Genomic DNA, 17,436 nt, shown 5'->3' on the forward strand with positions numbered 1-17,436 from the left:
GTTGGACGCAGCAGACTCTGCAGCCAAGACTCTGGCCTTTGGTGTCGCCATGAGGTGCATCTCATGGCTTCAGGTTTCAAACCTCCGGCCGGAGCTGCAGTATGCCATTCAGGATTTACCCTTTGTTGGTAAAGGCCTTTCGCGGCAAAGACAGCCCCAGGCTGCCAAGCCTGATGGACAATAGGGTCCTAATGCGCTCTCTCAGCATGCATATGCCAGCGACCAAACGCAGGCCTTTCTGTCCCCAGCCGCCATACTCTGTGCCTAGCCAGAGACAGGACTTTGGCAAACGGCGAGGCCAAGGTGGTCGCAGACGAACGTCAGGACCGCTAAAGAGCCAAGGTCAAGGTCCCTCGCAATTACCACTGGGACCAAAGACGAACCTTCCAAGGTGCGCCTGAGGGCGGTGTACCAGTCACAGGCCGGGATCCCAATCCCGCTTTCTCCTGGCGTTGCCCCAGTTAATTTCAGATCGCTGGATCCTGCGCACGGTGGAGCATAGGTACCACCTCTAATTTGTTCCAGCCCTGTCCCCCTTCAGGGACCCCTCTCACGAGCAATTCCTCGTACAAGAGGTGCAGACGCCGATGGACGAAAGGGGCAAGGGGTTCTACTCCCGTTATGCCCTAGTCCCCCACTCGAACGCAGGTCTCAGACCTTCCTAGTCCTGCACGGACTCAACCGGTTTAGGATAAGGTTGAAGTTCCGCACGGTATCCCTGGGAACCATTATTCCATCCTTGCCTCCTGGGGGCTACTATGCCGCCCTGGATATGAAGGACGCGTACTTTCGCAACGCCATCTTCCCTCCGCACAGGAGATACCTCCGCTTTCTAGCCAACTGTCAGTACTTCTGGTTTACGGCCATAGTCGCCGCCTACCTTCGCTGATGTCGGATATGCGTTTTTCCGTATCTGGACGATTCGCTTATCCGAGGAGACTCTGAGACACAAACCACTCAGCGCGTGGGCATCGTCACGGTCTTATTCACAGGTCAAGGCCTGATGATTACTATAGAGCAATCCACTCTGGTTCCCACGCAGAGGTTGGACTTCCTAGGGGCTATCCTGGTCTCCTACCTAGCCGGAGCCTGCTTATCACAACTGCGGTTTTAGGCGATGGCAACAATCATCTGAGGTCTGCAGGCTTTCCCAACGACCTCGGCTCGTACTTGTCTCAGTCTCCTGGGTCCATGGTTGCCCGCAAGTTTGTAACCAAACACGCCAAGCTCCGCCTCTGTCCTCTCCAAGTCCGGCTCACCTCGGCGTACCACCCGGACAGGGAGCCAATGGTCATGGTAGTCACCGTTCCCTCGAGCACCTTAGGCTCCCTAGAGTGGTGGCTAACTCCCTCCCTGGTGTGGGCAGGGATGCGGTTTCATCCGCCCCAGCCCTCACTGCCCCTGACGACGGACGCGTCATCTCTCTGCTCAAGTGCTCATGGTCACCTCCGAGCTTAAGGCCTTTGGTCTTCTCGGGAGCTGGCATTCCACATCAATGCCCCAAAAATGAGAGTAGTCCGCCTGGCGTGCCAGGGGTTCCAGCGGCAGCTGCGAGGCCGTTGTATCTCGGTGTTTACAGCCAACACAGCGGCCATGTGCTTCATAAATATCCAGGGAGGGACATGGTCCTCCCCCCTTTTGTCAGGAGGCCATCCATTTCCGGGACTTTTGCATGGCCCACTCGATGGAGCTGGTGACGTCCTTTCTCCCAGGCGTTCGGAACGTCTTGGCGCTTTGACTCAGCAGGTCTTTCCTGTCTTACGAGTGATCACTCTGCCCCATGTGAGGCGTTCTGCTTTCCAGAAGTGGAGATGTTTCCTCACATAGACCTGTTCGCTCACCGCGAGAGCAGAAAATGCCAGATGTTCTGCTCCTTCCAAGGTCCCTCCTCGGGATCGATCTTGGATGCATTCCTGATGCCGTGGAAAGGCCAACTCCATTATGCCTTCCCACTGTTCCCACTGGTTCATTAGGTCCTGCTCAAACTCCGCAGGGGCAGAGCGCGCATCATCATGATCACTCCAGAGTGGTCCAGGCAGCACTGATATACCACGTTGCTCGGCCTGTCAATAACAGACCCAATTACCCTGCCACCCCACCCAGACCTCATCACTCAGGGCAACGACAGGCTTCGTCACTCGGACCTGCAGCCTCTTCGCCTCACGGTGTGGCTGCTGCGTAACTGAGCCGGGGTGACAGGAAGCCTTCCACCTGGTCAACGTACCGGGCCAGGTGGAAGCGTTTCGTCTACAGCTGCAATACGCTCAATCTTGCTCCGGCTGAGGCCTCGATCCCCTCTATTTGGCCTGCCTCTGGCCTTCAGCGGCAGGACCTGGCGGTATCATCGCTGAGGATACACTCAGCAGCCATCTCTACCTTCCAGCCAGGCTAAGGTGGACGTTCCGTGTTCTCACGCTCTGTGGGTTTGAGATCCCTCAAGGGCTTGGAGAGCTTGCACCCTCGGGTGCGCCGCCCAGCCCCAACCTGGGACCTCAACCTAGTTTTAACCAGACTTATGTCTCCCCCAGTCGAGCCGTTCACGACTGGCCCTCTGCTATACCTGTCTTGGACGACAACTTTCCTCGTAGCTGTTACATCGGCCAGACGGGTCTCCGAGCTCAGAGCTCTTACGGTGGTTCCGCCGTACACTAGGTTTCACAAAGACAAGGTGCAGTTATGACCGCACCCAGCTTTCCTCCCTAAGGTGGTTTCGGCCTTTCATGTTACCCACAGCTCAACGCAATGGGCACAACCATTGCACTCCTTGGACATCTGTGGAGTGCTCGCATTTATATTGCGCTGCCAGAACCATTTCGTAAGGTGCCCCAGCTCTGTCACGGTAGCGGGCCAAAGGGAGAGCTTGCTTGTTTTCCTCTCGGAGGATCTCATCTTGGGTGATGGCGGACTTCCGCACTTGTTATGATTTGGCTCATATTTCCCCAAGCCACATCATCGTACAGTCTACCAGGGCTCAGGCTTCATCTGCCGCCTTGCTGGCTCGTGTTCCTACCCACGAGATCTGTCGCGCAGCTCCATTGGTCCTCGGTCCATACCTTTGCTTCGCAGTATGCCCTGGTTCGACAGTCAAGAGATGCTGTAGCCTCTGGCTCAGCAGTTTTCATGCTGCCACATTTCACTCCGACCCCACCGCCTACGTAAGGCTTGGGATTCACCTAACTGGAATGGATATGAGCAATCACTCGAAGAAGAAAAGACGGTTACTCACCTTTGTAACTGTTGTTCTTCGAGATGTGTTGCTCATATCCATTCCACACCCGCCCTCCTTCCCCACTGTCGGAGTAGCCGGCAAGAAGGAACTGAGGAGCGGGTGGGCCGGCAGGGGTATATATCAAGCGCCATGATGGCGCCACTCTAGGGGGCGACCTGCCGGCCCACTGAGTTGCTAGGGTAAAAGTTTTCCGACGAATGTGCACGCGCGGCGCACACACCTAACTGGAATGGATATGAGCAACACATCTCGAAGAACAACAGTTACAAAGGTGAGTAATACTTAGTTCTGCCTTGAGTGCAGGGCTAGAAGACCTCTGGAGGTCTGGACTAGAAGACCTCTGGAGGTCCCGTCCAGTCCAACACGTCTCTGATACCAGCCTGCCTGCCAATCAAATCCTGGTGTTGCTTTAGGTATTAGTGAGATAAGTAGGTAGGGAAACAGAACACTGAACTTAAGTTTTGGCAGAAAAGTGAAGGAGGAACTGATTTGCAAATATTATGTTAAAATGTAAATACATGTATAGCTTTTGAGTCTACACATGCTAATGATTTGTGGTCTTAAACAGTTTTTTTATTCACCTTTTTTAAAAAAAATTCTCTCTACCTTTAAAATCTCATCACTTCTATGTGTAGATATTTTTACAAATATACTTGACTTTTTTATTCTCTAAAATAAAGTAAAAATTAAATAAATAAAAATGTCAGCACATTAATAGTTGGAAGATAATGATTGCTTTACATGCTTTAAAAATATTCTCAAATGATTTGATTGATGGGAAACTTGATGTGAGCTGTGGTGTCTATCAATACACAGTAGGACAAATCTGGCTAATGCTTCAGAAGAAGGAAAAAGTAAATTTTAAAACTTTAGATGTGATGCTGTTGTTCCAGTTTAGAGTCTTGTACTTCATACAGGTCCACACCTCCAGAGTGCCATAGACATAGATGTCACTGTTGTGAAATATGGATCCATGCATTTGAATCAGTTTGTAGGGCTGGATCCTTATAGATGTTACTGTTAACAGATGCAACTGACTTTAAGTAATAGATTGGGGACTTAATTATATGGCACTTATTATTAATATGAATTGAGTAGCTAAAACTGCATTCAGGGCTTGAAGAAATTTAAGGATGAGATTTTGGAATAATCCTATTAAAACAAGAAAATATTAAGTTAAGTTTTATATATAGTTAGACTTCTTGTGGGACAAGGTATGTTCCTTTGTATATGAATATGTAGAAAATTAAACCCTATTTGTATTTTTATGGTAACATATTGACATATGATCAAAAATATAAATTATTGCAAGTAACCCCCCCTTGCTTGTGTTCATCCTTAGTTTTCCTTTTTTTCACTTCTTTTTTTCTGTAGGTCACAGTGCAGATCTTCTGTATTTTTCAATATGTATTTTCCCAAGTGTAACTTTTCTAGGAGATAGTCACTGTGGAAAGGCAGTAATAGCTATTTTCGAAGAAATGTAAAGTCCTCACCATGCAAGTGGCTCTGCATCAGTGTAACTCTGCGCCTACAGAGAACTAGTAGCAGGATTCATATAATTTCTCTTTGTTGTTTCATTTATACCTATATTTCACCAGTTTTACTCTTTGAGGTGCAGGGTGGAAAGATATTGAAAGGTATTAACCAATTTATTGTTGTTGCTAATGACCGCACTGCACCTTAAGCAGGAGGGACGTTTCTGGTCTTGCCAGAGGAAGAGTAGCAGTGTGGATTGAATGAACATGAAGTTGCCTGTACTGTACACTTTTATCTACCAGGTAGTCTCAGACGTCTAATAATAAAGTTGCATCCTGATTAAATCCGTATCAAGTGTCCTTTCAGTATAACTGGACAATTCTAGGTATATCCTAGTTGAATGTACCAGGCACATTCTAATATCCCATCAACTTCAATGGAATGTCAATAGAGAATGGCTGCACAGTACTTATGGTAAAGGGGTTAAGTACTATATGAGTTTTCAAATAATGTTTGAGTCTGATTACTATTGTTTGATTCATATAATAGTGTTCATTCTGCTTCACAAAGCTGTTATGTGGGAGACAAGCAACACAATATTTGCTCAACTTGAAAAAAAGAGTGTATGATTCATATGTGCTGATTGCATAGTAGTAGGATTTAGATAACAACATAGAGACAAGCAGTAATTAAAAATGAACTTGGGGAAAATATCTTATTTTCTCTGTAGACAGGCTGATTATATGACCATAGCTGAATTCCGTCAGACTACTTCTGTACACCAGCAAAAGCAAACTTTTCCTTGACTTCCATAGTATCAACAACATGGTAGCACAGAAGAAAAAAAAAAAAGGCAGTCAGATTGGGTATATTCCAGTTGGCTCCCTCCCCTATCACTTTCTGGCTAGTCTGAAGTAATGCATCTAATATTTTCCTCTGCTGTTGGTTAATGTATATAATTTTAATTTTTTGGCGAGGGAAGTGGGTGGGTAAGAAAACAAAACAGGAAGCGTGTCACAATTTCTCTAAAAATATAATCATAGGGTCTTGGGGAAATCTACCGCCTATTGTTCACATAAAACTCTTTATAAAACTTCACATTATACCCCAAAGTATACCACAATCTGTAGTTAGTGATGTGGTGATTACTACAGTAGCTACTATATTTTTAGCAGATTACAAGTAGGCAGAAAGAAAGAAAAGAGCAACAAAATAACTGTAGTGACCAATCTTACTTTTCAAGTATTTTATTCCTCATGTGTTTATAAGAGGTGCATATAACAAATACAAAATGGTTTTACTTTGACAAAATATTCAAAGAGAAAACCCCAAGTTAGGACCATTGCACTTAGCCTGTATATACTGGAAGCCTGATTCTCTGTTCACACACGTGCAAAATTGGGACCTGTGGATGACATCAAGTCTGATTGACCTGCCGTCTCCAGTCTTATCTCATTCATTAACTTTGCTGAGTGTCTATGCCATGGGTAAGGGGAAGCCATGCTGGAGTTAATGTGCTTTTTTAGCAGTGACCATGTCATATAGACATAACAGTTCTGTAAATGTAATGATCCGCCCACAAGACAGTCCTGCTGCTGTCAGGCAAGTGTAATATATATTTTCCTTTCTTCAGAGGTTGAGTTTTATTCTTTAAATAATATTGTGTCACTTTTATAACACAGCCTACACTTTTTTCTAAATTGCTATTTTTTAAAGTAGGGTGGTTTTTTTTTAATCCCTGCAGTAAGCAATTCCCTATGAATGTATTTCATATTTATTGGGAAATCTCCTCAAAAATTGATAAGACGGAGCTGAGGTTGAGAATATATTCTGTGAATTAAAAAATAGATATTCAAATGTAAGAACCTTAGCTCTTCCCCTATTCCACATGCTCCATACAGTCATCAGAGGTTCTCACCAGTTGTTATATAAAATGTAAATCTGAAAGGAGCTGTTTTTGGTGAAAATTGTGTGTGGTGTCAAAATCAGTTTATAATGGAAGTGCTGTTAGAGCCTGAACTATAGAGTTACTACCACAGGTCCATAATGAGTTCCATAGACTAAATGGTGTAGGAAGTATTTATGGAAATGGCACAGGTTGAAGGGCTTTTGGTAATGTACGTTAGTTTAGTGGTTTGTATAAATGTTATTGGTGACCAGATGGATTCTTGGAAACTCGATCATTTCCTGATATTTAAGAACTGTTTTTTTTTTAACCAGTAAAAAGTAGGAATGGATTTGAAGGATGCTTCCACTTATATTCAGCCCTACTATGATTTTTCTGTGTTTATAAAATATTATTTGCTATGAAGAATATGGAACTTAAACAATCTATGCTTTTTAGTTAGAAGAACTGATGAATGCACTGGAAAAGACCAGACAAGAATTGGATGCTACCAAAGCCCGTCTTGCCTCAACACAGCAGTCTCTGGCTGAGAAAGAAGCACATCTGGCTAACCTCAGAATAGAGCGGAGAAAACAGCTTGAAGAAATATTAGAAATGAAGTAAGTACATTTACTCTTCTTGATACTAGATGCATTGCGATTTCAATTTTTTTCCTGCTCTATATGTACTGTATTCATATTTAAACCGTCTGAAATGTATGTGAGTTAGGTTCCCTCTAAAATGAAGAAATACAATAAAATATCCTTGGATTATGAAAGTAGTATTTATCGGGAAGTCAGCAACACACACAGGTAGAATTCTTGAAAAAGTGTTTTGTTATAACTTCCATTTGCCTTGTAGTGTTAGATGCTATTACAGTATCAGCACAGTTTAACTTAAGTTGAGACTTCTGAAATATTTTAATATGAATCTGTCTCCATTCATTATCAGTGTTTTAAATTTCCATAATGTTCTGCCTTATTCTGATGTGAAAAGGGTTCACCTGTGGCACAAAGCAAATTTGTCCACCGAATTATGCTAAAACTAGGATGTGGTCACATCTTTCAGTAAGAATCCTGAGAAAAGCTCCATGTTGGATTTCCTGTTAGAGTGTCAAATGAGAGGGAAAGGGAAGGTCAATTTTATATAGATGGTGTAAAGCTTACTAAGTTGAAATGACACAAAAATATCAGCATATAACACTATCTCTATCTTAAGCTTAAGAAACTAAAAAGGTTGCAGAGGCCTATAATTTAAATGTGACTTCCTTCCCACAATAAAGGAAAATATGTGTAATTATAATGCATTAAGGCTGTGATACTCTCTTTGAATTGGTGGCTTGCTAGAGAAGAATGACCTTGTTGTGACTTGACCAGTCTGGTAATTATGTAGTGATGATTATGGACAGGAAATTCAAAGAACATGAAATATATTGTAAAATTAAAAGTAAAATAAACAGGCCATTTCTAACTTTCAGCTTTCCTTAGTTTTCTTGCTGTACAGGGCAGATGTCCATATAGTTATAAAAAAAGCTAAGCCCATTTGATAAAGAAATTATTTAATATTGTTGCTCTAAATACACCATACAACGCATACACATGTATACATATGGTTTAATTCTGCATATGTCAAACTGAAAAAGAGATATCAAATAATATGTAAGTTGATTATAAATATCTGGATGCAATCATAGCCCCAGTGAAGTCAATGGGAGTTTTCACCTCTGGTCTATATTAAAAAGTGGAAATATGCATGGTTCATTATTGATGATACTATTGTTTAGTGAACAAATAGGGAACCAAATGCAGTCATAAGCAGTTTTTATTTACTTTGCTGTTTTATTATAGCTTTCTTTCATATAAATAGTTGTTAGCTGCTGATTCAGCTGCAATTGAATCAGAGGCTTAGTGCCAATACAATTTCAAATGTTCATCTGTCTTGACTGAATAATATTGTTTACTCTAGTCGATTGCATTAAGTAAGTGATAAGATCCTGCCTTAATGGAAAGGATGCATTTTTGGTATGGCTGACCACAAATATCAATTGTTGTAAGGGAAGTTCTGGCTATTGCTGTGGGATATTTGGGTTGCTGTACAGACTCTCATGGGTATTGGAGGCACATGTTTGGAGTGCCTCTTTTGATTGAGATTCCTAGCTTGTAAAGCTATATAGCGCTTGCATTCACTTTGGACAGAAATGGGTTACCTAGCTTAATGGATAAAGGACCTGATAGTTTTGGGTAGAAGACTCAGTTGTCTTAGCCCAGAGATAGAAAGGTGTCAAAGATGAGAATGGGATATAGGAGTAGACAAATTAGTGGCTGTCAGAGCCACTAATGCTGTGATGACAATATCTTGTAGCACAAATTTCCTAATTAAGGAAGTATGTATTTGTGATGGATAAGATACTGTTTTTACTTTTTCTTCATTTGCATAGTTGTCAGTGTCGTTTGTTCTTTAGGTTTTGATAATTACTTTTAACAGCCACTTTATTTATTTTTTACATTGTTGCCTTTTAATGTCTTGGTTTATAATTTTTCTAGACTTGTGAATGCATGTATGTATCTTTGTTTGACCCTTAACTGGTGCTTCTATCTTTAAGAAAAGCAATTTTGTACATACATTTTTTTTTAAATCAATGTTTATCCCTAAAATATTAACCAGGATTTCTTCAAAAATAAATCCTCCACATTAAAAAAACAAAACAAGTAATTTTTCTTGGTTTAGGTGTTTTATTATACATAAATTAAGGATACCTCATAGGTAGGGCCCTACCAAATTCACGGCCATGAAAAACGCATCATGGACCATGAAATCTGGTCTTTTGTGTGCTTTTACCTTATGCTACAGAGATTTCATGGGGGAGACCAGCATTTCTCAAATTGGGGGTCCTGTCCCAGAAAGGAGTTGCAAGGGGGTCACAAGGTTATTTTAGGGGGGTTGCAGTATTGCCACCCTTACTTCTCTACTGCCTTCAGAACTGGGTGGCCAGAGGGCAGCAGCTGGTGGTCAGGCACCCAGTTCTGAAGGTAGTGCCCAGACAGCAGCAGAGCAGAATTAAGGGTGGATCTACGATACCATGCCACCCTTACTTCTGCGCTGCTGCTTTCAGAACTGGGCAGCCAGAGAGTGGCGGCTGCTGACTGAGGGCCTAGCTCTCCAGGCAGCAGTGCAGAGGTAAGGGTGGCAATACCATACCATGCCATCTGGACTTCTGTGCTGTTGCTGTCAGTGGCTCTGCCTTCAGTACTGGGCTCGTGGCCAGCAGCCATCACTCTTCAGCTGCCTAGCTCTGAAGACAGAACTGCCGCCAGCATCTGCGCAGAAGTCAGGGTAGCAATACCGCAAACCCCCGCCACCGTAACCTTGTGACCCCCTCAAAAATCCTTTTTGGGTCAGGACCCCTACAGTTGCAACACTGTGAAATTTCAGATGTAAAAAGCTGAAATTATGAAATTTACAATTTTTAAAATCCTATGACTGTGAAATTGACCAAAATGGACCATGAATTTGGTAGGGCTGTATTCATAGGCAGCAGAGGGTTTCCTAACTGTCATCTTCTCTTGCAGTTTGGCCACTTGATTCACTACTTCATTACTCCAGTTTTAAGCAGTTGTAACTCCATCTATTTTTAAAAACTCCAGAGAGAGGGTTGGAGTTTAAACCTGAGCCTTTTGTGAAGTCTCTTCTCTCTAGACATGTGGGACTTCCCTCGAGCCTATCACAGGGATCCAGTCCTATTGCAATCAATGTGAATTTTGCTAATGATTTAGGGAGGAATAGGATTGGGCCTACTTTCCTTGGTAAGTAAAACAGATGTTAATTTATTATTGTTTTGCAGTATACCATAAAATACCACTATGCCAGATGTGATATAAGGCGGAGTTAATGTTTGGGAAAATCCTTAAATTTGAATGGGATTATCTGATGATATAATTTTAATATAGTAGGTCTGCACAGGTGTATCTGTGCCTTGGTCAGCATAACCTCTATCACCTGTGATGATGTGTGATATCGAAAGAATTTATCATGACTGTCAGAATCCAGGATGATTTTGCAGAGCCAGGAGATAGTAAATAGAGCTGATATGACATGGAAAGCAGTGAGGCACACATTAATGAGGAACTTGACAGAGACATTTTTCCAAAGGCACTTTTTAGTGGAGACCTGCACTTAATTTCTTAATGTTGTTATTTTTAAGTGCTTGTTACAACAGTCTTTTTATTGCATTAAAGCTACTTTTTAAAAAAATGTTATTGTAACTTTGCCTTAATAAAAAGTTTAGGAAACATAAAAAATATATACATGTAAAAAATCGCGCTTTGAGTTCTGTGGATAAAAGAGCTATTTTAATGCTAAATATTGTTTCAGAACATATAAGATGTCTATTTTATAATGTGAATTTACATCTTTTATATATAAAGGAAAATATTTTGATTTAATAAAATCTGCAGTACATAGTATAATATACTTACTAAATAGTCCAATAAGAATAATTCACAAACATGGGTCAAAGGAGTTTGATTTTATATACTTGCTTACAGAAAGAGGAACATAATGAAAGAGCATTTCAAAACTGCATGGCATTTAATTATTTTTATAAATATACATTATATTCTCATAATCAAATCGTGAATCAAATTAGATCCATACGGCTGATGACAGAATACTGACAGTTCTAGCATAGTGTTTATTCATCTGCTTTTTCTCTGATAATCTATTAATTTAATTAGCAGACCAGACCATAGCTCTATAACTGATATTTATCATTTTATTATTTAATGCTGAGTAGGTACAATTTGTGACTGCTGGCTTACAGGCATGAAGTGTGTACTTAAGAACTTTCATGATGATTTCCTATGCTTATATTATGTTAAAGTTCCAAACATAGCTCTCAATTCTAAACCCATCTGGTTGACATTGCCAAGATCCATCTTCATTCACTGGGTATAATCATTTGTCAGTTGTAGACAAATTTTTCAGTTATCACTACAAGTCTCCATGTATACTAAGTTATTTAAAGAAGTTTAGAATAAAACCAGGTAGCAACTTAATCTAGCACAGGGGTAGGCAACCTATGGCACGCGTGCTGAAGGCGGCACGCGAGCTGATTTTCACTCACACTGCCTGCATCCTGACCACCGATCTGGGGGGCTCTGCATTTTAATTTAATTTTAAATGAAGTTCCTTAAAAATTTTAAAAATCTTATTTACTTTATGTACAATAGTTTAGTTATATATTATAGACCTATAGAAAGAGATCTTCTAAAAACGTTAAAATATATTACCAGCACGTGAAACCTTAAATTAGAGTAAATAAATGAAGACTCGGCACACCACTTCTGAAAGGTTGCCGACCCCTGATCCAGTCCATTATCTAATTGGGCTTTTTGATCTGGACTCTGAGAGAGAGCTCCACTCATTAGATAAGTACCCTTCAAAGAAGAGGAAGTTCAATGGAATGAGATAAACATCTCCTTATATTCTTTGCTTGATGTTAATATGTGAAAAGATGAGATTTATTTTTTTAAGAATTCCACAATATTAAAGTTTGGTGCAAGAGTTGCATGTTATTGACAATAAATAGTTATATAATTTCTGGAGAAAATATTTTTGTTATGGTGCATATTTTTTTCTCAATGTGCACAAATAATTCATTCTGGCATTAATGGGAGTAATGCATAGATGTTAACATCAGAATATACCATATGTTCAAATCCATTATTTTGCCTATTTGGTCCTAATGCTTTCTGCATGGTTTATAACCAGTGCCTTCTAAGCATAATAAAATCACTGAGCTAATTATTATGTAAAATATACTATTTTTTCAAAAGTTTCTGTATTGCATAATGTCAATAATTTAATATAGATTTCAGAAATTATTTACTGTCTCTTAAAATGTTTCAAATGTCTTGAAATTGGACTCTGCTATTTAAAAATACATACTAGGGCTGAGTCCTTTCCTTATACTTAATCAGTGGAAAACTGAAAATCTTATGGAAACTCAATGCTTACCTTGAAAAGTTTCCTTCATCTTCATAGATTTCAAGGTCAGAAGGGATCATTCTGATCAATGAATCTGACCTCCTGTAGACACAGGCTGTAGAACTTCCACAGAATAATTTCTAGAACAATTTTTTCAGAAAAACATCCAATATTGATTTAAAAATTATCAGTGATGGAGAATCCACCATGACCATTAGTGTGTTGTTCCAATGGTTAATTACTCTCACTGCTAGAAATTTACACTTTATTTTCATTCTGAATTTGTCTAACTTCAACTTCCAGTCATTGGATCACATTATACCTTTATCTCCTAGATTGAAGACCCTATTATTAAATATTTATTCCCCGGGTAGGTACTTATAGGCTGTAATCCAAACACCTCAACCTTCTCTGTGTCAACTAAATAGATTGAGCATCTCAAGTCTATCACTATAAGGCATTTCTAATCTTTTAATCATTGTCATGCTCTTTTCTGAACCCTCTCTAATTTATTAACATTCTTCTTGAATTGTGTACTCCAAAACTGAACACACTGTTCCAGTAGAAGTCTCACCGGTGCCAAATATAGAAATAAAATAATTTCTCTACTTCTATTCAAGATCCCCCTGTTTGTGCATTCAAGAATCACATTATCTATTTTGGCTGCAGTGTTTCATAGGGAGCTCACGTTTAACTGATTATCCACCATAATCCCAAAATCTTTTTCAAAAAGTCACAGATTCCCAGGATAGAGTCCCTCATCATGTAACTATGGTCTACATTCTTTATTCCTAGATGTATACATTTGCATTTATCCATTTAATGTGTGGCATGGTAATTTTATATCTTCCTAGTTTTTAAACAAATATTCATGTGGTACCAAGTCACATGTAGGGTGACCAGACAGCAAATGTGAAAAATTGCGATGGGGGTGGGGGGTAATAGGAACCTATATATAAAAAAAGAGCCAAAAATCAGCACTGTCTCTCTAAAATCGGGACATTTGGTCACCCTAGTCACATGTCTTGCAGAAATTTAAATATATTACATCCACTCTTTTACCTTTATCAGCCAAATTTGTATTCACATCAGAAAAGAATCAAGTTAGTTTGACAGACTCTATTTTCCATAAATCCTTGTTGATTGGCATTAATTATATTACCTTCCTTTAATTCTTTATTTCCTCATGTGGAGTGGGTTTCAATGTGTGGATAGGGTCACTATTATCTTCCTAACAGTGTCAGTATTATCTTACACTGAGGAAGATACTATTCTTGCCCTGAAAAGCTCACGGTCTATAAAGATGAATACAGATGAAGAGTGGGGGAATGGATATATCAAACAAAGTAAGATGGCAGAGTGATAATTGGCACACTTTCTGTTCCATTTTTAATTCTATATAAAAAAATTCCAAGCTGCAACCATTAAACATTAACAAAATTCTTTAACAGCTAAACTGACTGATATTTTTGCTTTAAAAACAAATATGTGAATTGACTTCTTGCAAAATGCTGTAATTAAAATTAGGATCTCAAAAACTAATGAGGGTGGTAAGCACTACGCTTGGAAATAAGTGTTCACACGTTCAGTTCCACACATTATACAGAAACTGAACGTCACTGTTTTGACTTGAAGATTAGTGCATCCATACTTTTTGAGACGTTAATATTATACATTGAATTTTTCTTTGGGCATCTGGTCAGTCCAGTGATGTATTGGAGGGGACTCGTAGTAAACCTGAGACAAAATTCCTGCCAGCAATTTGAAAGGAAAGTTGGGTAATTTCCTTGCCTTTGATAGTGCATACCATCACAATGGGTATGTCTACACTGTAGCTGGGAGTGTGCTTCCCAGCACAGGTAGACAGACACACACTAACTCTCTTTGAGCTATGGTTCTAAAAACAGCAGTTTAACCAGGATGACAGAGGTGATGGGTTGGGTTAGCTGTGTATGTACCTAGGGAGTCTGGGTGGGATTACCCAGGCGATTCACCCAAGATGCCACCTCTTTGATCCTGACTGCACTACTATGTTTAGCATGCTAGCTTGAGCAGAGCTCCTGCATGTCTGTCTGTCTGTACTGAGAAGCAGCTCCCAGCTGCAGTGTAGAGGTAGGTATCCTATAGGTACTGCTAAGGCAGTCCAGCCAGAGATGACTTAATCCTGATAGTCAGGAAAAAAATATTTTTGAAGAACTATTTCGCCCTTTAGAATGGGCCAGATTGTACCATAAAGGGACGATACTTTGAGGTCCCCAATCAAATGATCCTTCCCCACGTTGAATAGCACAAGCAGAAAACTGATGTGCTATCCACAATATCTGTTCATTTTTTCATAAGAGTCTCCAATGAGTGGTTGATAACATCAACTTAAAAATCACTTCCATTGTCATAGGAACACTTGTGGTTATTATAACTGAAAGAATAGAAAATAAAACATTACTTGTCCATGTTTTTCATTATGTTTTCTTTGTGCTTTTGGAAGCACCTGTGTATGTCATGTTTGCAATTTTACGGGGACAAGGGGAACACTCCCATGTTTTATTTCCCACCAAACTTTCAGCCTCACCTGAAAAGAAAGGAAGGGGGAGAAAGAAAATCTGAGGCTGCTGCATATTGCAGCAGAGCTGAACACTTTTCTCCCACTAATCAATGACTGAGCTGATCTGCAAAGCAAGGAAGAGGCAGCTGCAATTGCTACTAGAGGCCAGTCTCAGGCAGAAGGCTGATCTCTGAAGTAGCTCAGCTCTCTCCCTGCCTGCTCTTCAAAGGGAAAGGGTTTTTGTTGTTTTTGTTTTTTGATAGGGGAGACCTTGGCTGGATCCAGGTGGAGCTGAGGGGGACAGTCTCATTTGGGTAATTTGGTGGGGGGAAGGAAATGTTTCTAGGGCCTTGTTGATGGCAAAGATATAGGAGGGAAGGAGGCAGCATATACTCATAGGTGTCCCTGCCCGCAGGTATATGGGATATTGAGGAGCAATTACCACACCGGTGGGGTGCCAATTAATTTCTTTATTAAAGGAAAAAGGAAGTGGTAGGAATTTAACAATGAATTACAATGGGATGGGGTGTATAGGGTGTTTACAATAGGCAATGATGGGGGGGTTCTTCTTATTGAACAGTGTAGGGAGTTTTAACAGTGGGGTGCAGTAAGTGGGGTTCAGCACAATGGGATACAGTACAGTCAATAAGCAACTCAACTTTATATAGGAACAACTCTAGATACAGTGTGGAATGCAAAATGTACAAAAAGAAATGCAAAGTAAAATGGTAGCTTCTATATGAAATGGTCAACAATCTCAGATAGAATGTATTAAGTGGTTAATAGCTATATATATATATATATATATATATATATAATGTAACACAGTGGCATCAATGCAAATACAAAGTATATCAGAAAAGTGGAGGCGACCAATGGGGTGTTATAACCACAAGTAAAATGTGAATCACAGTGCAATGATACAATATGGGTGATAAGTGAAATTATGCAATGTAACAGCATAGAAGAAAATTAATGACAATTTGTGAGGTTGTAATAGCAGATAATCTGCAAGAGTGTACCTAAAGGCTGAGTCAAGAAACAGGAGTGGGGAGGGGAGTGAATGATCAGTGGCAACTGATGAGAGGAGAGTGCAGCTGCAAGCAGCGAGAGACTTTGAAGCCCTATGGGGTGAAGCCCAGAGCAGTCTACAGGAGCCTGCGGGCTGGATGTATGGGAGACAAGAGCAGCTGGAGCGCACTTAAGGGGAGTCTGGGAGCAGCAAGAGGGGAGGGCGCTGAACATGCAAGCGATGGGAAGGCACGTGGAGAATGGGGGAGACGGCTGAGGGAAGAAACAGGTTGCAGCAGCAGAGAGCACTTCAGGGAAGTTGCGGAGCAGCGGGGTGAAGACAAACGGAGCAGTGTGATGGCGATCTTCGGTAGGGGAGGGGCAGCGGAGAAGCGGGAGCACGAACACAGAGGATACAGGGAGAGGCAGCAGAGAGGTGTAAGGAAGGGCTGGAGGGACACCCAAAAAAAAAAAGGAGAGAAGCGGCAAAGGGTTTGGGAAGTTACACAGGGGGAGAAGCAGCAAGGGGTTACAACAGGGAGACACGGGGAAGTACACAGAGGGGGAAATTGGAGTGGGGGAAAAACAGACACGGGAAAGTTCAGGGAGAGATAGGGACAGCGGGAAGACGAATTCAAACAGCAAAAACCTTATCCATCATCTAACTTAATCAAATTTATATAAAATGACAAGCCGCTTATACAAAGTAACAAAACAGGTACAGAATACGACCAGGCAATGGCTTTTTAAAATCTATCTTAACCAATGACTAGGCAAAACAACAAATATCACAATTCTAAGCAAACTATAACAAGCAACTATACCGAGCAACAAAACAGCAACTGTAGCAAGGCAGGTGAAACTTACAAGTGCTACAGTCTTAGCAAACTATGACTTATTAAACTAAAAAGCAAAACCTATGGTGCACCTTATGCTATGGGGAAGTCATAGAGGGCAGAGTAGTATGTGCCCAGGATATAGCTCCCAAGGCAGCCCCCCAAGGAAGCCAAGGGATGTGGCTGCAGCAGTGGATATGGCTGAAAGCAGTGAGCCCCGAAGCAAAGCCCACAGGAGCGGAGCTTATTGGTGGCACAAACTTATTTTTAGCGGCAAAGCGCCGTGGAGTTTAAGAGAGGTTTTAAGTCACAGACCAAGGTTTAGCTTGAGTCTGTGTGCTGGGGAAACAGAGCCAGCAGCTAAAATAATAAAATAAAAGTATGGAAAGTTTCACAGAGGGATTCTTACCAGTCCCCAAGGTAGCAGCAGAGGCAGAAGCAGCAACAACATCAGAAGAAGCAAGGAGGGCTC

General features: G+C 41.1%; 1 protein-coding gene across 5 annotated transcripts in view; it reads left to right on the forward strand.

The window, feature by feature from the left end:
* Positions 1-17,436, forward strand: part of ERC2 (ELKS/RAB6-interacting/CAST family member 2) — an 845,311-nt gene that overhangs the window by 477,400 nt on the left and 350,475 nt on the right. For all 5 annotated transcript variants that reach the window (XM_050958427.1, XM_050958428.1, XM_050958429.1 and 2 more), the window contains one exon: positions 7,050-7,210. In XM_050958427.1, the coding sequence (XP_050814384.1) occupies positions 7,050-7,210 (161 nt within the window). The remainder of the gene's footprint in view (positions 1-7,049; positions 7,211-17,436) is intronic.

Source organism: Gopherus flavomarginatus, chromosome 6 (genome assembly GCF_025201925.1).
Source record: "Gopherus flavomarginatus isolate rGopFla2 chromosome 6, rGopFla2.mat.asm, whole genome shotgun sequence".
Classification (NCBI taxonomy): Eukaryota; Metazoa; Chordata; order Testudines; family Testudinidae; genus Gopherus; species Gopherus flavomarginatus.